Here is a 24,902-nt window from a genome sequence, read left to right as displayed (position 1 = left end):
CTTTTTCCATCGAATGTTTACAGCTTCTTTGTCAAAAATCAGGTGACCATATACATGAGGCTCATTTCTAGATCTTCTATTCTATTCCATTGTTTCACGTGCGTATTTTTGTACCAGTACCATGCAGTTTTCAGCACAATTGCCTTGTAATATGGCTTGAGGTCAGGGATAGTGATTCCTGCAGATGTTATCTTGTTGTTAAGGATGGATTTCACTATTCTAGGTATTTTGTTATTCCAGATGAAATTGCACATTGCTCTTTCCAACTCAATGAAAAACTGGGTTGGAATTTTGATGGGGATTGCATAGAATCTGTAGATTGCTTTTGGTAAGATGGCCATTTTTAAAATGTTGATGCTTCCAATCCATGAGCATGGGAGATCTTTCCATTTTCTGAGATCATCCTCGATTTCCTTCTTTAGAGGTTTGAAGTTCTTGTCATACAGGTCCTTCACTTGCTTAGTTAGAGTCACACCAAGGTATTTCATAGGTTTTGTGACTTTTGTGAAGGGTATCTTTTCCCTAATTTTTTTCTCCACTTGTTTGTCCTTTGAATATAGGGAGAGTACTGATTTGTTTGAGTTAATTATATCCAGCCACTTTGCTGACCTTGTTTATAAGCTGTAGGAGTTCTCTGGAAGTTGTGGGGTCCCTTAAGTACACTATCATGTCATCTGCAAATAGTGATGTTTTTACGTCCTCCTTTCCAATTTGTATCCCTTTGATTTCCTTTTGCTGTCTAATTGCTCTGGCCAGGAATTCCAGTACTATGTTGAATAGGTAGGGGGAGAGTGAGCAGCCTTTTCACGTCCCTGCTTTTAGTGGAATTGCTTCAAGTTTCCCACCATTAAGTTTGATGTTGGTTGTTGGTTTGTTGTGTATTGCTTTTATTATGTTTAAGTATGGGACTTGGATTCCTTTTCTTTCCAAGACTTTTAACATAAAGTGGTGTTAGATTTTGTCAAATGATTTCTCCACATCTAGTGAGCTAACCATGTCGTTTTTTTCTTTGAGTTTGTTTATATGGTGGATTACATTGATGGATTTCCTTATATTAAACCGTCCCTGCATACAAGGGATGAAGCCTACTTGATCATGGTGAGTGATCGTTTCGATGTGTTCTTTGATTCAGGTTGCAAGGATTTTTTTGAGTATTTTTGCATCAATGTTCATAAGTGAGATTGGTCTGAAGTTCTCTGTACTTGTAGGGTCTTTGTGTGGTTTAGGAACGAGGGTTATTGTATCCTCAAAAAAATGAGTTAGGTAGAGTTCCATCTGATTTATTTTGTGGAATAGTTTGGAGAATATTGGTGTTAGGTCGTCAATAAATGTTTGATAAAACTCTGAACTGAATCCCTCTCGACCTGGGCTTTTTTTGGTTGGGAGGCTTTAGATGACTGCTTTTATTTCTTTAGGTGTTATGGGATTATTTAGATGGTTTACCTGGTCCTGGTTTTACTTTTTATCTGCTATCTGTTTAGGAATTCATCCATTTCCTCCAGATTTTCCAGCCTTGTTGAGTATAGGCTTTTATAGTAGGATCTGATGATTTCTTGAATTTCCTCAGTTTCAGAATTTATGTCTCCTCATTAGTTTATGATTTTGTTAATTTGGATACTCTCTCTTTGCCCTCTAGTTAGTCTGGCTAAGGGTTTATCAATCTTGTTAATTTTCTCAAAGAACCAGCTCTTGGTTTTGTTCATTCTTTCAATGGTTCTTTTTGTTTCTATTTGCTCAATTTCTGCCCTAAGTTTGATTATTTCTTGCCATCTACTCCTCTTGGGTGTATCAGCTTCCTTTTTTTTTCTAGAGCTTTCAACTGTGCTGTCAGGTTGCTAGTGTATGCTCTCTCCAGTTTCTTTTTGGAAGCAGTCAGAGCTATGAGTTTTCCTCTCAGTACTGCTTTCATTGCATCCCATAGGTTTTAGTATGTCGTGTTTTCATTTTCATTGAATTCTAGAAAATACCCAATTTCTTTCTTTATTTCTTCTTTGACCTTGCTATCATTTAATAGAGCTTTGTTTAGTTTCCATGTATATATGGGATTTTTGTTGTCTTTGTTGTTATTAAAGACAAGCCTTAGACCATGGTGATCTGAAAGGATGCATGGGAGTGTTTCAATCTTCTTATATAGGTTGAGGCTCGTTTTGTGACCAATTATGTGGTCAATTTTCGAGAAGGTGCCCTGAGGTGCTGAGAAGAAGGTGTTTTCTTTTGTTTTAGGATGATATGTTCTATAGATATCTATTAATTCCAGTTGGTTCATAGTCTCTGTTAGTTTTACAGTGTCTTTGTTCAGTTTCTGTTTCCATGATCTGTCCATTGGTGAGAGTGGGGTATTAAAGTCTCCCACTATTATTTTGTGGGGTAAAATGTATTTTTCGAGCTTTAGTAGGGTTTCTATTATGAATTTGGGTGCTTTTGTATTTGGAGCATATATGTTAAGGATTGAGATCTCCTCCTGGCATATTTCCCCTGTAATGAGTAAAAAGTGTCCTTCCTTATCTTTTTTGATAACTTATGGTTGGAAATCTACTTTATTCAATTTAGAATGGCCACTCCAGCTTGCTTCTTGGGGCCATTTGCTTGGAAGTTTTTTTCCCAACCTTTTACTCTGAGATAATGTCTGTCTTTGTCTCTGAGATGAGTTTCCTGTATTAGCAAAATGCTGGATTTTGTTTATGTATCCAGTCTGATAGTCTATATCATTTTATTGGGTAGTTGAGTCCATTTATGTTAACGGATATCAAGGAATAGTGGTTGCTGTTTCCTGCTATTTTTGCTTTTGTAGGTTGAATTGTGCCTGTGTGTCTTTCTTCTTTTGGTTTTCTTGCTTAGAAGTTTTCTTGTTCTTATTATGAGGTGTTTCCCCTCCTTGTATTGGGTTTTCCACCTATAATTCATTGTAGTGCTGGGTTTGTGATATATTGGGTGAATTTAGTTTTGTCTTGGAATATCTTCATCTTGCCATCTATGGTGATTGATAGTTTTGCTGGGTATAATAGCTTGGGCTGGCACTTGTGCTCTCTTTGGGTCTGCATGATGTCTGTCCAGGCTCTTCTAGCTTTCATAGTCTCTGTTGAGAAATCAGATGTGATTCTGATTGGTCTGCCTTTATATGTTACATTAGCTTTTTCCCTTACTGCTTTTAGTATTCCTTCTTTGGTTTGGGCACTTGGTGTTTTGACTATTATGTGTTGGGAGAATTTCTTTTCTGGTCCAACCTATTTGGAGTTCTTTAGGTTTCTTTTATGCTCGTGGTCATCTCATTTTTAAGGGTAGGGAAGTTTTCTTCTACAATTTTGTTGAAGATATTTACTGTGCCTCTTAGTTGATATTCTTCTCCCTCTTCTATTCCTATTATCCTTAGGTTTGGTCTTCTCATTGTGTCCTGGATCTCCTGCACATTTTGGGTTAGGAATTTTTTGGTTTTTGCATCTTCTCTGACTGTTTTGTCTATGTTTTCAATGTTGTCTTCTGCCCTTGAGATTCTCTTTTCCATCTCTTGTAGTCTGTTGGAAATGCTTGCATCTGTAACTCCTGATTTCTTTTTTAGGTTTTCTACCTCTAGTGTAGTGTTTTCTTTATTCTGTCTATTTCTGTTTTAAATTCCTTTTGCCATTCCTTCATCTCTTTGGTTCTGTTTTCTTCTAGTTCTTTGAGTGTTTCTCTTGTTTCTTCTTTAAAAGGTTCTAATTCTTTATGCTTTTCCTCCTGTTCTTGTTTAAGGATCTCTATCATCATCTTGAGGTAGGATTTCAAGTCTGAGTCTTCTTTTTCTGGATTGTTTGGCATTCTGCTGTTTGTTGTGATGGGAGAGCTGGGTTCTAGTGTTGCCAGGTTGTCTTGGTTTCCCTGGGGTACATTCTTTCCCTTTCCTCTTGCCATCTTGTTTTTAGGGATTGGTTTTTACCTTTCCCTTGTACCTTTCCTATGTCCCTTGATCTCCACTCCTCCTGGTGGCAGATGTTCCGAGTGCCTGTTGTGCACCATAGAAGCCATCAGCTGGGAACAGAAGGTCCAATGCCGCCGGGTTCCTGGGTCTCTGGATCTTGCTGGGCAGGCAGGCGCACAGGTTCTCGCCAGTACTGTGTTGTCTGGGTCTTCGCCTTTCCTCTGTCCGTATGATATTAATGAAGTATCATGGCATAGGCAGTATTCAAACAAAGATTTGAAGGGGATTTGAAGTGTGAATTTAGAATGAATGGGCATTTAGGCAGGGGACAAAGATGGGAACATCCTTCTGTGAAATCTCAAGTATTTGCAGATGAATGGAGAATGGGAAAAATTAAGAACATCAGAAAATAAGGATAGTGTTACACCTCTGAGGTAGTTGTTGAGCTGAGATGCATTCCCTCTGAAGTCTACAATCCCTGATAAGGTGAATGGCCTTTCTGCCCATGCACTGAGTCAAGTCTCCTGTCTCTAGCTTGAGGATTTAATGGTTAGTCTGCAGACAACTGGGATTCTGGTGACTAATGCGCAGCTTGCTTTGGGTGTATGGAGGGCATATTTCAAATGACTCATCCTGTACTGACAATGGCTATTAGTGATTTACTATCTTTTCTTTTGCAGCATAAATCCCAGATCCTTCCCTTAAGTCTGTGCTTGCAGAAAGAGTCTGCCTACAACTCAATTGCTTTCTAGATAGTGTTGCCCATCTTTTTGGTCTTAGAAATCACACTGCTCTGAGCACAGAGCACATGGATCCACTTACAAAAGGCCTGTCTAATTGACAGAATGTCTACAGAGGGGCTGACACTGAACTCCAAGAACCCTCTTATCCTAAGGAGTTTAAATTGGGATGTCCCATGTCTACTCTTAGCAGGTCTGTCTCCTGGACAAAGACTTAGGGCATATACATATATCAAATATTCTTTAGTCTTTGGAACTTGAGTCATCCCAGACATTTTTTACACTTGAGTTTTCTCTAGGGTGTTGCTTAGTTTGTGTCTCCACTTAGCAAAATTCTAGGAATCATTTAGCTGTTGTTCCCATAGCAACTACAATCTAGTTTATTCATTTGCATCTATATTAATTTTATAGTTTAAATAAAAGCATGTGAATTAAGTAAGCATGGACATTTTAAGATATGAAAATGTTGTAGCTAGTTCCACAGCATTCTGCATAATGAACCCTACTGTTTGCAGTGTAAGGAAGATACTTAAAAGGGCAGTGGCTTAGCAAGGCCAGAGTTATTATTAAGTCAAGAAGACCAGGATCCCTGCACTTGTGACAAGGGCAGATGAGCACAGTCTTAATTGGTTCAGCTAGAACAAGAATGCTGCTGCAGGTAATTTATAGGCAGCTGAATTTATTGTTCAGTGTTGTGGAGAATTATAAGTCCAAGATCAAGGTTCCAACAAATTTGTTGTCTGCCCTAAATTATCCAATTCAAAGTTAATGCCTTCTTGCTGTGTTCTTACCTAATCACAGTTGCCAACAAAGTTCCTTCTGACCTAATTTATAATGTCCCTAGTTCAATTTATGAGGGCAGAGCCCCTAAAACCTACTCACCTTTTAAAGGTTACACCAATGAATACTATCATGTTGTGAATAAGTTCCAATATATGAATTTTAAAAGGACAAGAAGAGACTATAGTGATCTCTGAACCTAGATTCTATAGTACTGGGCTTGGTTATATTCTCACTGTGTTAGTGCTTTTGAGTATATTCTAATCTAAAATCAAATTGTTTACACATAATATACAATCTAGTTCAAGAGACAAAATATGTGCATCTCCCCTTAAATCCCATAAAAAAGCAAAACACAGTATGATACATACAAAAAAGCACTCTTTGCATAAATGACATAGTAAAAAGTAATGTCCAGCAAATACCATAGTGAGTATAATTTCTCATAGGTGTATTCATTTTGAAACTGTGGTTCCAAGTAGAATGTCATAGGACATTAAATAAACAAGTCACCAATTCATCTTAATCCCAAGAAATAGAAAAGAAATTAGTTACTTAGGACACTTAGCTCATTGATAAGAATATAAATGCCCCTAAATGATCACATTCTGTGTCTTCCTTCCTCCCTAAATCTATTTTCCTTTTCACCTTGAGGGCTTTACTTTGATATTTTGATACATATATCTTTTGTCTGGTAAGTAAGCTCCCTCAGGCTGTTGGAAATGGGTGAAGTATTTAATATTACTCATATAATGAGGTTGTAGAAATACATTAAGCAAGTGGGACGAATGTTCCTCTTTAAATCTGGATTCTTCTGAATCTGCAATTTTTCCTTCGTAATACAATTCAGTACTAGAGCTTTAACTCACATGTGTAAATATGCTAGCGAGCAAAGCACATTACATACATTCTAGCCAACAGAAGTGAGTTTTAAATCTTAGGATGTAATTTTGTAAATTGACAAATAAACTCATTTGCATTTGTCACATATAAAAATCCTGTTTTTCTGTGCTTTATGTGGGAATTGCCATGATCAAGCTAATTATCAAATGCATTACCTCACTTATTTCATGGTGATGGCACTGATTCAAGTTTGAAATGTGTTATTAACTTATGTGTTGTTAGCAGAAGTTATTCTTGTACGATATGATTTTAATGTTTTGTTAAATGTTTTTAAAGTTTCTGCATATGTAGAGGAGAGTGCACAAGAGAAGCACATGTACCATGCTATAAGGCTGCATGTGGAGGTCAGAGGTCAACTTAGTTCTGTCCTTCCAACCTGTGGGTCCCAGTGACTGAAATTAGGTTAATAGGCTTGTACTGGAGCCTTCTCTCTATGCCTATTTTGGTATTAATTTGCATGTCCCTGATTAGTGATACTGAACAGTGTTTCTTATAACTGTTGGCCATGTTTTGGAGAAATATGCATTTGAGTCCATCATACTTTATTAGATTCATCATACTTTATTAGATTTTATTTTTGTGCTATTAGGTTTTCTTGGTTCATCATACTTTTGACTAATCCACTGTAAGACGTATGATTCCATATATTTTCTCCCATTCCATAAGATATCTCATTATTCTGTTGACTGTTTTTCTTTGCTTTTTTACTGTGTGGTAATTTTTTAAAAATTGTAAACCAATTAATCTGATTTTATTTTTGTTTTCATTTTTTACCTGTGCTTTGGAGGTTATATCCAAATATTCACTGTATACAATAATGCCATGGGGAACTTCCCCAGTGTTTTCCTCCTGAATCCATAGTTTTATGTATTATGCTTAAGGTTTTAATTAGATTTGACTTTATTTTTGTATGTGGTGTGATATAATGATATAGTTTCATTTTTGTACATAGAGCTGCAGTCTTCATAATGCTGTTTCCTGAGAAGAATGTTATTTCTTCTTTGTGTTCTTGGTATCATTGATGAAAATCAATTGGTTATGAATATATAAATTAATTTCTGTGTTTTCTATCTATACCATTTGTCTCTGCACCTATTTTGAGAGAATATCATGCTTATTTATCTTAACTTGATATTCATCAGTTCTACCCACTTCCCTAAAAATGACAGAATTTTATTCTTCTTTTGCCATTAAACTCAATTGTATGTCACAGCAGTTTCAACCATACTTTTCGCCATTTGTGAACAGCTAGACTGATTCTGCAACTTGCTTAATTGGACTAGTATCAAGAGTCATGATAGTGCCCCAAATGGGTATGCTGATGTTTCTTTGTTGTGTTGCTTTTAACTTTTAAAGCTGAACATTCAGGACTGGTATAGGTGGCTCATATGGTAATTACATTTTTACTTCTTGAAGACCGTCCATGCTGTTTATGACAATAGTTGTACTGACTTGCATGCTCCCAATGGGGGAATCAGAATTCCACTTTCTATCTGCTCACCAGCATTTATTATTTCACTATTTCAGTGTTTGCTTTGAATTTGTACAGCAGTTTTTTAAGAGTAGCATCTTAATGATATAGAAAATGTATGAGCATGCCACTTCAAATAGAGTGAGTTTTGATTTTTATTTTCCAGTTTTTATCTTTGGTTATTTACATTGCCTAATTTTTAGATATATTTCTTACAATACAATTTAAATGCCAGACAATTCATATTTGTAAAGTGCATAAGTAGTACTTTGATATATTTACAGTTGAAAACCATCACCAGTGGAAACTCTATACCTACAGTTCTTTCCTTCTTGGAATTGCCAAAATCTTTAATAAAAACTGAACAAAATGGGCAGAAAGCTTTGTCGGATATTCAGACTGAGCAATTTAGCCCATTTTTCACTTGAGAAAATTGCCTTTTTATTCCCAGATTTTGAGAGTTTTAAATAATGATGGTTATTGAAAAATTCATCCCCTCGCTTTTGCCCTTGTCTTAGTTTAATTTATTCTTTGCACAGATACCAGTGTGATCCTAAACCATTAGTGAAATTGAGTCACATTTACACTGAACCTCTTCCCATGCATCCATATTTCACCTGGTAAAGAACTATGTGTCCTAGAAAGCGTTATGCGATCCAGCCTCACACTTTCCTCTCAGAGCTTATATTATAGGAATCCTTCATCTTAATCTCTCCAATATTTGTGTAGAAGTTTTCTTGTTATTCCTGGGGGAAAACATACAGGTATACCCAAGAGCATCTGCACCTGCTGCTCTTCCTGCTTTTGCTGCTCATGTCCCCTCTTTCTTACTCAAATGTTTCATACTCAGTGCTCCTCTGCCTCAAATGAGTTCATGTCTTATACTTAGTATGCGAGTCTTTGTGTTTTCCTGTAGGGCATAGCACCTTTTAGTATACATATAACTAACTTACTATTTTATCCATTTTTTTCTTCTCATAGATAAATGTAAGCTCTAAGTGGGCAAAATGATAGCAAGCTCTTAATGTATCTTCACTGTTTAGATGATAAGTGATTTACAATCATGTGCTGAGTGCAGTGCTGAGTCAGGAATGTGATGTGTTGGGTAGTTTTGGAGAAGTTTCTTCCTTTTTGTTTAACTCATATATAAAATCAATGGGGGAATTAAATTATTTGCTTTTTCCCAGGCTTTTCTGTATCTGATATTCTAGGAAAGACACCAATTGATAATGATGCTAGATTAAGATAATAATCTTGAAGAAAGAAAGTGGAGAGAATATCAGTACATGGAAAGACACCCATGCTCAAGGGTTATATGAATTAATATGATAGAAACAGGTATCCCACCAAAAGAAATCTACAGATTTGATACAATCTCCATTAAAGTCCAAACAATTTTTTACAGATCTTGAAATGAAAAAACAATCAGCATTATATGTGAACACAAAGCTCGGTATAGTTAAAACAATCTGGCACTCCTAAATAATAAAAAGAACTGCTGTAGGTATCAGCTGCCCTGATTTCAAGTTTCACTATAGCACTATAGTAATATAAATAGCATGGTATTTACACAAAATCAAACTCATTGGAGAATGGAATAAAATCAGAGACTCAGGCATAAATTCACACACCCACAGACACCTGATTTTTTGATTGAGAAACCAGAATTACACACCAAATGGCTCTGGCCAATCTTAAAATCTTTATGCAGAAAAATCCAAATAAATATATATTTATCACCTTGCATAACATTCAACTCCAAATATCAAAGACCTCAACATTAAACCAGATATACTGAACCTGATTGAAGGGAATCTGGAGAATATCCATGAGCTCATTGGCACAGGAAAAGACTTTCTGAACAGAACAAAGCACCAACACTAAGACCAATGATTAATAAATAAGACCTAAAGAAACTGAAGTGCTCCTGCATGGCAGTGGACACCATCATTATTTGACGAAAGCAGCACCCAACAAAATGGGAAAAACTTCACTAATCCTGCATTGGACAGAAAGCTGATATCCAAACTAAAGAAAGAATTAAAAAACTGGTTATCACAAAAAAACTCAATTTAAAAGTAAGCTACAGACATAAAGAATTATTAAAAGAGGAAACTCAAATGGCTGGAAAACATAAATAAATATTTGACATCTTTAGTTATTAGGAAACTATAAATTAAAACTACATTGAAAATTCATCTTACACCCACCAGAACTGCTAATATCAATGAAACAAGTGACAGTTCATATTTGGGAGAGTTTAGATGAGACTAGGGGGAAAAATGGCTGTATGCATAGTAGCCAGAAATTGGAAGCAACTTAGATGTACATCAGCAAATGAATGGATAAAGAAAATGTGTTTCCTATACACAATTGAGTATCATGCACTCATTAAAATAAATGAAATCATGAAATTTGCAGGTAAATGGATGGAACTAGAAAAAACATCATTCTGACTGAGGTAACTCAGTCCCAGAAGGGCAGATGTGATATTCATTTGCTTGTAGGTGTATATTAGGTCTTAAATCAATGACAAGCAAGCTACATCCATAGAACTACAGAGGTAGCTATAGAGTAAGGGACTGGGGGGCAGATAGATCTCCCTAGGAAAGAGAAATAATATAGATGGTTATGGATAAATAGGGATGTACTTGAACAGGAGGATCAAGAAGAGAGGGGATGAGAGAGGGATTGTGGGGAAAGATAAATAAAATTAAGGGCCATTGGGGGGTAGTATTGAAGCCTAATAAAGTAAATGCTTTCTAAAATATATGCAAATATGAAGGTGATCTAACTGAAATCAACAAATAATCAAGGATACAAAGCCCCAAATGAAGCTTCCAGTATTGGTATTAGGTTACATCCAATTGAGATGCTGGCCCAAGGGTTCCAATGGGAACAAACCAGGCTGTTGCTCTCCCAAAACTGACATAAAGGCTCCATCATTGAAGACACCACCTAGACTTATTGAACCTGAAGAAATCCAGCTGATACCTACATGGAGCCTTTACCCTATGTACATAGGTATCAGCTGCATACTACTAAAGGAAAAAAATTAACATCAATCTATCCATCATCTAAAATTGTGTCTTGCCTACAAGATGTGCTAGGGCAATGGTGACGCAAAGTTTGTGGAGTAAACAACCAATCAATATCTGGTTTGATTTATGGTCTATTCCAAAATATTTAGGTGTTCAAGAACACGAGACTGTATAGCCCAAGGACCTAGAGTAAAATCTAGGAGAAGTGGACACATGCCCTATATCTAACATGGAAGCTATCTCCAATTGACAGTCACTTTCAAAGAAAAATTTAGTTTCCTCCAAGGGTCTCTCCCTGGAGAAACTACCTTTATTTAAGGGTGGGCTGCATGCCCAACAGTAGCTGACCAACAGAAAATTAAGTCAATGACATCATTAGAGGTTCCTTCTCTCATAAAGTCATGTTAAAAAGGCCTTCTTTTTCCTTTTTTTTCTTTATTTTATATTATCTCAGTATATATAATAAACTTATATAAATTATATAATAAAAGCCATATATATGTTTTATATGAAATATATGTGTAACATATATTACAAAACATACATAATAAAACATATAAAACAAAATGTATATATATACATTTTTGCATATATATTATGGCTTCCAGTTTAATGTTTTTAGGAGATTCCCTTGGGCGCTTTTTCTTGTTTGTTCTGTCCAATTGTGATCTGTTAGTTTTGTTTTATTTATATTATATTGTATTATATTATACTATACTATTATCTCTTAGAAGCCTGTTTACTTTCTAATGAGAGACAGAAAGAGAGTGGATCTGGATGGGAGGGGATCTGGGGAAGAACTGGGAGAAGTAGAGGGAGGAAAAATAATAATCAGGATATATTATGTGCAGGGAGAAAAGAGAAAAAGAAAAATTTATCAGGAGAAAGAAAGATACTGTACTACAAATAAATCACAGTTTTCTAGATCTGTGTTGTCTAACCCATAGCTCCTCAGTTCAAGGTTTCAATAGAAATATATACCTTTGTGGATGAAAAACAATCAAATAATTAAGTGTGCTAGCTCGGGGCATGCACAAAAATAGACAAAATTTTCTAACCTATAGCAAAGAAAGAAAATAGACAATACATAGCAATATAAAAATCTATGATATCATGTATCTTAGGTGATTTGAGATAGACTATGATAAAGTTCAGTGTCTATAGGGCAAGGGGTAGGAAACTGAGCAGCGTTCATTTCAGTGCAGGTCTCCTTTAGAAATTACTAGTTACCCTAAGATTAAAGAAAGTACAAAGGAAGATTTATGAGTACTAAAAAACAAAGAACTCTACATCAGTCTGAATTTAACAGTCTGTTCAGTTGGGTTGTTTACTTGGTGGAATGGCTAAAATCCAATTCAATATATAGTCTATACTAAATAAAGTTAAGATGGCAAAAGAAAAATTACAAAGAACATTCTGGGCAGACAGGACTCAACTTAAACAGCACAGATTCAGAGAGTGTGGAAAGAGCCAGAGCCCAGTGACTGGGGAAGATAAATAAGAGATGAGCATATGGTAGGATAATTCTAGACTCTTGATAGGCATAGACTTTGATTCTGAATGCATATGGGATTACAGAGAATAGCCTTTGTACATAGTGGCAAGTTAGGAGGCCATGGCAATATCATTGACTTATTACTGAGGTGGAATTAAAAAAAATCTGCTTCAAGTAAAGAATTGGTCTACAAAGGAACCAGAGTGCCTCAATGCAAATAAAATGAGGTCACTTTAATAATGAGGTTTGCAGGGTTTGTGTGGGCATACCCATTGTGACTTGACTTTAAAAGCTTTTGAATTCCCATCTGCATTTGCCTCCCCAAAAGGAAAGAGTCTCCTGGTTTATCACTTCTTTACTCTTTGGTATTTACATAGAAATAAAAGAAACCAAACATCCTGGATCATGGTGGAAATCCTATGATATCAGTGTTGTACATTGAAGAGTCTCTGATCTTTCATTTTTGAAAAGCCCATTAAAAAGTTCCAGGAAATGCAGCCAGCTGAGATATTTAGTGTTGCTCATATAGCATACCTGTTTAGGACTGATAATTTTGGATTGGATAATCTATTAGGGGACTTATCTATGGATAATGCTGTCACATACATACATACATACATACATACATACATACATACATACATACTGGATGGATGGATAGATGGATAGATAGACAGTGCCTGTAATGCTAATAATGAAAGAAGAGGTCTTGAGGGAGTTGGACAAACACAGGAGGGGTAACACAATACTCATGTATGAAATTCTTTTAAAAACATAAAAGATTTAAGGGAAAAATTTATATGAAAACTGAAAAAAGTCTACAGCAAAAATACAAGTTTCAATAGAGTTCCAAAAGCAATAGTTTGTGTTTTAGCATGCATAATATTCTTCACAATGTCATTCTTTACTTCATTTTTCTTACTATTTCCACTTTATCTTGGTTAATCCTGGTTTCATAAGGCCTTCTATTTGAAGTTTGAACATAACAATTCTTTTATTTCTGTACCTTTAAGAGAACTTTATCAGTTGTGCTGGGACTGTATACATTTCTCAAATTCTTCCTAGACAATAAATGCATCGAGGTATGTGCTCTTTATCAAACACCTGCAGGGCTTTTATTTCAGAATGTCATTTATGCAACAAAGGTTGGAACTATATGATGACAATAACCTTTTCAGTTCTAACTAATCCCTTGGATACTTACAAAATGTTCATGTGAGTTGGAGAAAACCTCAATTCTTAAGCCAGACTGTAATATCCACCAATCTGACATTTTTAAAAGTATAAAGGATTACTTCACAATTCACAGAAGCAGAGACAAGAGAAATATATTTCACAGAGAAACCTATTCCTCCTGTTGGATACTGAAAACTTTCCATGAGGATTTAATAAAGAAAATTGTGTTCCTTCTATCCACTTACATTATTATTTCCAAGATACTGCCTCTTATGAGTAATGTCAAGCGGAAATTATTTTATGTCTACCCAGCAGCCTTTTGGATGTAGAGAATATGACCACAACAAATAGATTATAAAGGCAAGATGCAATGGTAGTGATTTCTGATTAGGAACAGAACTGATCTATAATAACTTTCTTATCTGCTTTTCTATCCATTTCTTGTCCATCCCACCTAAGTAAAGAAGAAAAAGCCTGCCTGTGTGGGCAATTTGTTATTAGCCAAACTATGCTGTGTTGTTTTCTTTGGTTCTTTGAGCTCTTTCTGCAAAAGAAAAGACCAATGCCATATCCAGGCTAATGCTCAGAACTACTACTCTATATTAATGTGAGGACCAAATAGGTAATTGTCATTTTTCTCCTTCTATACCAGTTTCTTTTTTGTGAGAAAAATAATTGTGGCCTATAAATCTTATTTTCTCCTCTGTTTTTACCACAAATGTTTATCCAAAGGTAACCACAGGTAAATAAAGTATTTCTTACATAACTAACACATTTCCCATAAGCCAATGTATAGAAGGTAACAAATGTAGCAAAAGCTCTAGTTTTGCTCCTGTCTTCCATGTTGTGTGTTTCTGAGCAAATCACACAAACTCTTTGGAGTCTTCTCTCTGAAACAGATAACAATGATGTTCACAGTATATTCTTTACAGGGCCACCATTCAGGCAATGGAGAGCAAATATAGGGAACATTCACTTTTGTTCCAGGCAACCAGAGTCCCTATGACACAACTGCTAGGAGCAAAACCAAATGGAAATACTCAATTTGAACATGCTTTAGAAATTTAAAATGCTATGAATAGCTCAAATTATTAGTAATTTATCTTTGCAGTGATAATAATTATACATTGAACCTTCCATCTCTTCCTAGATGTAAGAACATCTACAATTTGACTCTAAATATGAACGTTTCCTGGTATCTCACTTGTTCCAACAAAACTGGAATATTGGACAGCAGTGCCCTGACAATTGCCCTGCTTATATTTTATTAGCTGACACTATCATAGTAGCACTATAGTTAGGAAGAGTAATGAATAGAGACTCTGTATGTTGGATTCCTTGCATGCCTTTCTCTATTGCCTTGACATGAAACAAAACAAATTTCTTTGTTGGATCTGTTGATATTCTATTAATCAGGAATTATGGTCCCAAGGAAAATTTGGTTCCTTTAAAGCCACTAGCAAAAATTCCTGTGTGAAGAAGAAAGCTATTGAAATAATGAACACAATTATACTTGATGACCAGGTTCTCAGCTTATTAAAATACCATGAGCATGACAGGAACTGTCTCCCATATACACAAAAGTTATAAAGACTACATAGAAATTACCTGTTGGTGCCAGATCACAAGGAAGTCTAAATGTTTACTGTGTAGGCATCATTTATATACACATATACCCACACATGTGTTCACATGTGGGAATAAAGTTGGGTCCAATGACAGATCAACCTCAAAAGACTGTTGAGAATTCATACAGAACATTAAAATAGATTATTTTGACAGACTAATGCAAATAAATGAATATATAAATATGACAAATAATACCCCATCAATATTTTAATTGAAAAATTTAAGCATGATATTTTTATTTATAATTCTTTTCAAGGTTCTTCAGATTTGACCTTTGAGGTTTCTGATTTCCTAAATTTTGTATTTTTTGGAGTAGTATGCATGTGTATGTATGTGTATGTGTATGTGTATATATATGTGTGCAATGGCTTATTTTTCTCTTTCTGTTAGTTACCATAGCAAATATATTCTTTGGATACCTCTCTCCCTCATCATGTACTCTTTAAATTTATTAACTCATATAATATAGTCTGCTGAGAATTCGTTCAGAAATAATAAAGCTGTGATCAGGAGTAAATGAGTCAGATAAGAAGGACTTACTGTTTATATGTTTATTGAATGGTAGCTAAGGAAGTACCATTAGGTTATACACACACACACACACACACACACACACACACACACACACATATATATATATATATATATATATATATATATAAAACACGTACATATATATGTAATAAGGTAATAGTCTCATATCAGCTGCAAGCAAAAATAAGCAATATTGTCTGCTGCTTTGAGAAACTCCCTAGTTCACATAATTCAACCTTTGTTAGAATACAGGCTTTATTCTTGGTGAAAATGAACAAGTAAAACACCATGGTATTCTTAGCAATACTCTACTGCTATTGAGTGCAAATAGAATTCCATGTTTACTAATATTTATCTTGGCCTTCTTTCATTTTCTTTTTTCCTTCCTTTTAGGTTAACAATACATGCTGAATGTCCTATGCATTTAGAAGATTTCCCCATGGATGTGCATGCATGCCCACTGAAGTTTGGAAGCTGTATGTATTTTCTGAGTTTTGTTTGTCTGATCTGTTTCCAGAAGAAGTGAAATATATCCCTAAGAAGTTGTTATACTGACTTTAATCCTTGCTGGTATGGACAGGGTCAGCATGAGGTCAAGTAGTACTAACTGACCAAGAGTGGTAGACTTGGCTTTTAATACTTACCCTGGAACAAATCTTATTCCATTATTTCAGCGTAATTTCTATCATTAGATGGAAACATCAATATTTGTCCTTTGCCAGAGGACAGAGCAAAGACAAATAAAAAAAGTTATCTTCCTAAGGGCAAGAGAATATGTCATACAGTTTTAAAATGTCCATTCTCCCTGCATCTCCACTTACTAATACTCAGTTCCCAACAGTAGATGGTTAAGAGGAGTGACAGATGCAGAGGTTTGCTCATGTTTTAGAATACTGCCTTCCCATTAGTTGTAACTCTTACAGAGTAGACAGTAGAAAGAGAGTCCATTTACAAGTAAAACTACAACTATCAAAATTAAATATATCTGAAAGCAATTTGGAGCATAAGAGTATTTGAGAAAGTTATTATCAGAGTAATATATTAAGATCTGCATTAATCACATCAGAATGATATTGAAATAGAAATTGCATTTAAAAAGTCTCAATTATATGTGATATATTTATTAATTATTAGTTTGTCAAATATTTACATACAGTATCTTGTTTGACACTCTCTATTCTATGAGCTTGGAATGCATTTATTAATAAAACAAAATCCCTAGACTGATAGAGCTTCAATTATTGAGAAGATTGTGATAGTCAAATATAATAAAAATGGGGTAAAAGTAGACAAAAAGTAAGAAAAAATACAAAAAAAATCCCACTGTATACATAGTAATTATACAGTTGTATAGGATGTCCTATGAAATTTCAAACACACACACACACACACACAAATGTGTAATATATATACATATATTATTTTATACATATACTATATATAGTTAAATCAGGGTAACTAACATATTTATTATTTCCAGTATGTATCATATATTAGTGTTAAGAGCATTCAACATCATCCATTAGGAACTTTGAAATGTACATGTAATGATTAGAAACTATAGTGTATCTGCTGTGCTAAAAACACTAAATTTTGGAAGCTGTGATGCCTATCTCCTCAACTTTACTTACCTGTGAGTTTTTCTAATAAGGTAATCCTAAACAATCTCTTTTCAGTTTCTTTGACAACAAACATTTTCTCCTTGTAGGCACAACTCATTCTCATTATTCTTATTATACATCAATTACAACATTTTAAAAAGTGACATCTGGGTTCTGAGTAGCCAGGGGGCAGAGAAATCTCTGTGGAGCATGTGGAAAGTGCACCCCTGCCCAGATTGATCCAGGGAATCAGGAACCTTGCATTGGGCTCTCTGTTCCCAGCTGGTGGCGTTTGGGTGCAGAACAGGCACACGGATCATGTGCCACCAGGAACAGCAAAGATCCAGGGACATAGGCCAGGAACAAGGGAAAGGCAAGAACCAATCACTGACAACAAGATGGCAAGAGGAAAGCGAAAGAACAAACCCCAGGGAAACCAAGACAACCTGGCAACACTAGAACCCAGCTCTCCCATCACAGCAAAGAGAAGAATGCCAAACACTCCAAAAAAAGAAGACTCAGACCCAAAATCCTACCTCAAGATGCTGACAGAGATCCTTAAACAAGAACAGGAGGAAAAGCATAAAGAATTAGAACCTTTTGAAGAAGAAAGAAGAAAAACACTCAAAGAACTCAAAGAACTAGAGGAAAACAGAACCAAAGGGATGAAGGAATGGAAGAAGGAATTTAAAACTGAAATGGACACAATAAAGAAAACACTAAAAGAGACAACCATAGAGGTAGAAATCCTAAAAAAGAAATCAGGAGTCACAGATGCAAGCATTTCCAACAGACTACAAGAGATGGAAGAGAGAAACTCGAGGCCAGAAGACAACATTGAAAACATAGACAAAACAGTCAGAGGAGATGCAAAAACCAAAAAACTCCTAACCCAAAATGTCCAGGAGATCCAGGACACAATGAGAAGAACAGAACTAAGGATAATAGGAATAGAAGAGGGCAAAGAATATCAACTAAGAGACACAGTAAATATCTTCAACAAAATTGTAGAAGAAAACTTCCCTACCCTTAAGAATGAGATGACCATGAGAATAAAAGAAGCCTACAGAACTCCAAATAGGTTGGACCAGAAAAGAAATTCCTCCCAACATATAATAGTCAAAACACCAAGTGCCCAAAGCAAAGAAGGAATGCTAAAAGCAGTAAGGGAAAAAGCTCATGTAACATATAAAGGCAGACCAATCAGAATCACATCTGATTTCTCCACAGAGACTATGAAAGCTAGAAGAGCCTGGACAGACATCATGCAGACCCAAAGAGAGCACAAGTGCCAGCCCAAGCTGTTATACCCAGCAAAATTATCAATCACCATAGATGGAGAGACTAAGATATTCCAAGACAAAACTAAATTTACATAATATCTGACCCAAAACCCAGCACTACAACGAATTATAGGTGGAAAACCCAATAAAATGAGGGAAATTATGTCGTAGTAAAAACAAGGAAACTTCTAAGCAAGAAAACCAAAAGAAGAAAGACACACAGGCACAATTCAACCTACAAAAGCAAAAATAGCAGGAAACAGCAACCACTATTCCTTGACACTATCTCAGAGTAAAAGGTTGGGGAAAAAACTTCCAGGCAAACGGCCCCAAGAAGCAGGCTGGAGTGGCCATTCTAATATCGAATAAAGTAAATTTTCAACCGAAAGTTAACAAAAAAAGATAAGGAAGGACACTTTTTACTCATTACAGGGGAAATATGTCAGGAGGAACTCTCAATCCTTAACATATATGTTCCAAATACAAAAGCACCCATATTCATAAAAGAAACCCCACTAAAGCTCAAAAAATACATTGCACCCCATAAAATAATAGTCGGAAACCTTAATACCCCACTCTGACCAATGGACAGATCATGGAAACAGAAACTGAACAAGGATACTGTAAAACTAGCAGAGGTTATGAAACAAGTAGAATTAATAGATATCTATAGAACATATCATCCTAAAACAAAAGAATACTCCTTCTTCTCAGCACCTCACGGCACCTTCTCGAAAATTGACCACATAATTGGTCACAAAACGAGCCTCAATCTATATAAGAAGATAAAAATACTCCCAAGCATTCTTTCAGATCACCATGGTCTAAGGCTTGTCTTTAATAACAACAAAGACAACAAAAATCCCATATATACATGGAAACTAAACAAAGCTCTATTAAATGATAGCAAGGTCAAAGAAGAAATAAAGAAAGAAATTAGGGATTTTCTAGAATTCAATGAAAATGAAAACACGACATACTAAAACCTATGGGATGCAATGAAAGCAGTACTGAGACGAAAACTCATAGCTCTGAGTGCTTCCAAAAAGAAACTGGAGAGAGCATACACTAGCAACCTGACAGCACAGTTGAAAGCTCTAGAAAAAAAAAAAGGAAGCTGATACACCCAAGAGGAGTAGATGGCAAGAAATAATCAAACTTAGGGCAGAAATAGAGCAAATAGAAACAAAAAGAACCATTGAAAGAATGAACAAAACCAAGAGCTGGTTCTTTGAGAAAATTAACAAGATTGATAAACCCTTAGCCAGACTAACTAGAGGGCAAAGAGAGAGTATCCAAATTAACAAAATCAGAAACTAATGAGGAGACATAAATTCTGAAACTGAGGAAATTCAAGAAATCATCAGTTCCTACTGTAAAAGCCTATACTCAACAAGTCTGGAAAATCTGGAGGAAATGGATGAATTCCTAAACAGATAGCAGATACTAAAGTTAAACCAGGACCAGGTAAACCATCTAAATAATCCCATAACACCTAAAGAAATAAAAGCAGTCATCTAAAGCCTCCTAAACAAAAAAAGCCCAGGTCGAGATGGATTCAGTTCAGAGTTTTATCAAACATTTATTGACGACCTAGCACCAATATTCTCCAAACTATTCCACAAAATAAAATCAGATGGAACTCTACCTAACTCATTTTTTGAGGATACAATAACCCTCTTTCCTAAAGCACACAAAGTCCCTACAAGGAAAGAGAACTTTAGACCAATCTCACTTATGAACATTGATGCAAAAATACTCAACAAAATCATTGCAAACCGATTCCAAGAACACATCATAAAGATCATTCACCATATTAAGTAGGCTTCATCCCTGGGATTCAGGGATGGTTTAATATATGGAAATCCATCAATGTAATCCACCATATAAAAAAACTCAGAGAAAAAAACCACATGGTCATCTCACTAGATGTTGAGAAAGCATTTGACAAAATTCAACATACCTTCATGTTAAAAGTCTTGGAAAGAACAGGAATCCAAGGCCCATATCTAAACATAATAAAAGCAATATACAGCAAACTAACAGCCAACATCAAACTTAACGGTGGGAAACTTGAAGCAATCCCACTAAAATCAGGGACTCGACAAGGCTGCCCACTCTCTCCCTACCTATTCAACATAGTACTGGAAGTCCTGGCTGGAGCAATTAGACAGCAAAAAAAGATCAAGGGGATACAAATCGGAAAGGAAGAGATAAAAACATCACTCTTTGTCGATGACATGATAGTGTACTTGAGTGACCCCAAAAATTCCACCAGAGAACTCCTACAGCTGATAAACAAGTTCAGCAAAGTGGCTGGATATAAAATTAACTCAAACAAATCATTATCCTTCATCTACTCAAAGAACAAACATGTGGAGAAAGAAATTAGGGAAAAGATACCCTTCACAATAGTCTAAAAATTATGAAATACTTTGGTGTGACTCTAACTAAGCAATTAAAGGACCTCTATGACAAAAACTTCAAACTTCTAAAGAAGCAAATCAAGAAAGATCTCAGAAAATGGAAAGATCTCCCATGCTCATGGATTGGAAGGATCAACACTTTAAAAACAGCCATCTTACCAAAAGCAATCTACAGATTCTATGCAATCCCCATCAAAATGCCAACCCAATTCATCATTGAGTTGGAAAGAGCAATGTGTAATTTAATCTGGAATAACAAAAATCCTAGAATAGTGAAATCCATCTTCAACAAAAAGAAAACATCTTCGGGAATCACTATCCCTGACCTCAAGCTATATTACAAGGCAATTGTGCTAAAAACTGCATGGTCCTGGTACAGAAATAGGCAGGTGGATCAAAGGATAGAACAGAAGATCCAGAAATGAGCCCTTACGTATATGGTCACCTGATTTTTGACAAAGGAGCCGTAGACATTAAGTGGAAAAAGGACAGACAGCCTATTCAACAAATGGTGTTGGTCCAACTGGCACTCAGCATGCAGAAGAATAAAAACAGACCCTTTCTTATCTCCTTGTACAAAGCTCAAGTGCAAGTGGATCAAAGATCTCCACATTAAACCAGGTACACTGAAACTATCAGATGAGAAAGTAGGGAAAACCTTAGAACACATAGGCACAGGAGAAAATTTCCTGAACAAAACACCAATGGCTCAAGCTCTAAGGTCAAAGATTAACAAATGGGACTTAATGAGATTGCAAAGTTTCTGTAAGGCTAAGGAGACTGTCAAGAAATCAAAATGGCAGTCAACAGATTTGGAAAAGATCTTTACTAACCCCACATCAGATAGAGGACTAATATCCAAGGTATACAAAGAACTCAAAAAACTAGACACCAGAGAATTAAACAACCTTTTTAAAAAAATGGGGTACAAACTTAAACAAAAAGTTCTCAATTGAGGAATATTGAATGGTTGAGAAGCATCTAAGGAAGTGCTCAACATCCTTAGCCATCAGGGAAATGCAGATCAAAACAACCCTGAGATTCCACCTCACACCAGTCAGATTGGCTAAGATCCAGAACTCAGATGACAGCAGATGGTCCGAGGATGTGGAGAAAGAGGAACACTTCTCCACTGTTGGTGGGGTTGTAAACCGGTACAACCACTCTGGAAATCAGTGTAGTGGTTCCTCAGATAATTGGACATAGTGCTACCTGAAGACCCAGTTATTCCACTTCTGGGCATATACCCCAGAGACATTTTAATATACAACAAAGATACATGCAGCACAATGTTCCTAGAAGCTCTATTTATAATAGCCAGAAGCTGGAAAGAACCCAGATGTCCTTCAGTAGATGAATGGATACAAAAATTGTGGTACATTTACACAATGGTGTACTACTCAGCCACCAGAAACAATGACTTAACCAAATTCTTAAGAAAATGGATGCATCTAGAGAATATCATCCTGAGTGAGATAACCCAGTCACAAAAGAACAGACATAATATGCAGTCACTGATAATGGGATACTAACCCCAGAAAGCTCTGAACACCCCAGAAACAACTCACAGACTATATGAAGTTCGAGAAAAAAAAGAAAAAGGAAAAGAAAAAAAACATTATGCTCAATCCTTACACACCAAGTAAACTTTGACTAATTCCGGGTTACATCCTGGTTTAGATATACTTTATGCTTATCGTAACTAGTAAGACCTCACTGCACAGTATCAAACCTTAAAAAAAATCCAAACAATGACAAAAATGTATTCGTATACTTTTATGCAAAATGCTTAAAATTTGTACATTTATCTTTGTTTTTTTCAAAAAAAGTGACATACAAAGCAAGGAGGCAAATGATGCAGACATATGAGCAAACAGTGTTCTAGGTGCTATAGTAGCATTTCAGAAAAAAAGATTTCAAGTTGTAAAAGCATTGCATTTGGGCCTCATAAATACCACAGCAGCCATGTGGATCCCCAGTGTGCATAAGAATGAAATCACTAGATAGAGGTGAGAGTGTCACCTCAGCTAGACCCTCCAGAGTCTTCTAACACAGAAGGGGTCTTGAATTATATTTCATGGGTAATATAAGGGAAGTGCAGTTACATTGAGTCTATCTTAATCCTTTATGGAAATAAAACAATAAGTCTTCTGCAGTTCTGAGCAAGATGAAGCCTCTGTGTTAGAAATGTGGCTTCCTACCAATAAACTCTTCATGAACCATGTTTGGACTTAAATAAAATAAAATCATTAGATATGAATAAGTAGTGATGTATGTCCTTAAAACAAGATCTACAAGCTACATATCAACATACACAGAGGTCTGTTATCAGAGTTTATGAACAGGGTCTTTCCAATGTTGGCAATATGCAGTAACACACACCCATGATCTTAGTATGGAGCAAATGATGGCTTGTGAGACAGCTGGGTCTCTGGACCTCTGTAGCCAGTGAGTATAAGCCAATTGGTGAGTCTATACTGGGTTTCAGTAAGAAACCCTAACTAAAAGTGAGTAATGTGCCTCATGATTGAGGAAGGCACCTAGTGTCAACCTCTGACCTCCATATGCACTCATATGTACATATACATAAGACCACATAATACACATGTAACACAATATGGGCACTGTGTTGAAGAACAGAGAAAGGATAGATAATGTGTACAGAAACTGAGCATCTACACATAAAAGTAAACTGGCAATTATTGGCAGAAAAGTTCATCTAAAATTCATAGTTCATGGATACATGAAACAGAAGACAGGATTAAGTAGCTAAAGAATAAGTACCAAAAAAATTGAAAAATAAAAGAACAGAAAAAAATACACATAAAAGTGTAAAATCATATAGGACATAGTAGAAGAAATTATGATATATAATTTAAAATTTTTATTATAAGAATTTTACAGATGTATATTTTAAGGAAGAAAAGAAACTTTAAAAACTGATGAAAATTATTAATCTGAAGTTTCCAGATGCACATAGACACAAAGTATGACAAATGCAAAGAAAAAAATGCTGATTTTAAAGTTTGTGTGGTAATATTAAGATGCTAAGAATACTTATGATTCTTCAATAAGAATAATCATGAATAAAAATAAATCCAAAGAATTCACAATGAAATAAATCCACTTGAAACTATAGTTACAAAGATAAATAGCATAGAATTAATGAGGCATGGAGAGAGATCTTAGGCTCTCATTTTATATCAAATATATACAAAAATAAAACCCAGATATATTGGAACTTTGCATAAAGGAAAAGAGACTGTCAACTTGTGGAGAGACATAGGAAGGGTTTGAGGGACATTATTTGGGAGGAACCAGAGGAGGAAAGCAATGCAATTCTAAATTATCAACTAACCAAACCCACCACAGCTCCCAGGGACTAAATTACCAACCAATGAGTTATTATGGAGAGAACCATGGCTCCAGGTGCATATGCAGCAGAAGATGGCATTTTCTGACATTGCTGAGAAGAGAAGCCTTTGGTAGAATGAGGGCTAGTTTTCCCAGTGTAGGGGAAATGCCAAGGTGCTGTGGTGGGAGAGGGTGATTGGGAGAGGAAGCACCTTCATGGAGGCAATGGGAGGAGGAGGGGAGATGGGATTGGGGTAAAGGAACAACATCTGAAATGTAAATACAAAGAATATCCAATAAATTTTTTGAGGGAAAAACTCAGAACTTTCAGATAAGAGAATATCTTTATGATTTGGAGTATTTAGTCCAATAAAGGCATAACTAGCACTAACCATAAAACTGAGAAGATAATTGGGATACCTTAAATATTAAAGATTTCTACTTATCAAAACACTAAGAGACTAAAAATGCATGGTGGGTAGGGCAGAGTGTGCTGCATGCTTATAACATTGGCATTCAGGAATCTGACACAGACAAACTGATGTGAGTTTGAGGCAAGCCAGTGCTCCACAGT

The 24,902-nt window shown here is 35.7% G+C and overlaps 1 protein-coding gene across 1 annotated transcript in view; it reads left to right on the top strand.

Moving 5' to 3' along the window:
- GABRA3 (gamma-aminobutyric acid type A receptor subunit alpha3) overlaps window positions 1-24,902 on the top strand; it is a gene marked incomplete at both ends in the record, with an annotated part of 207,401 nt that overhangs the window by 145,637 nt on the left and 36,862 nt on the right. Inside the window, one exon of the mRNA XM_080909995.1 lies at window positions 16,058-16,140. Coding sequence (XP_080766121.1) covers window positions 16,058-16,140 — 83 coding nt within the window. The remainder of the gene's footprint in view (window positions 1-16,057; window positions 16,141-24,902) is intronic.

This window comes from Micromys minutus, assembly GCF_963924665.1.
Source record: "Micromys minutus genome assembly, chromosome: X".
Classification (NCBI taxonomy): Eukaryota; Metazoa; Chordata; class Mammalia; order Rodentia; family Muridae; genus Micromys; species Micromys minutus.
The sequence above is the reverse complement of the archived record's forward strand: the minus strand, read 5'-3'. Positions and strand labels throughout refer to the sequence as shown.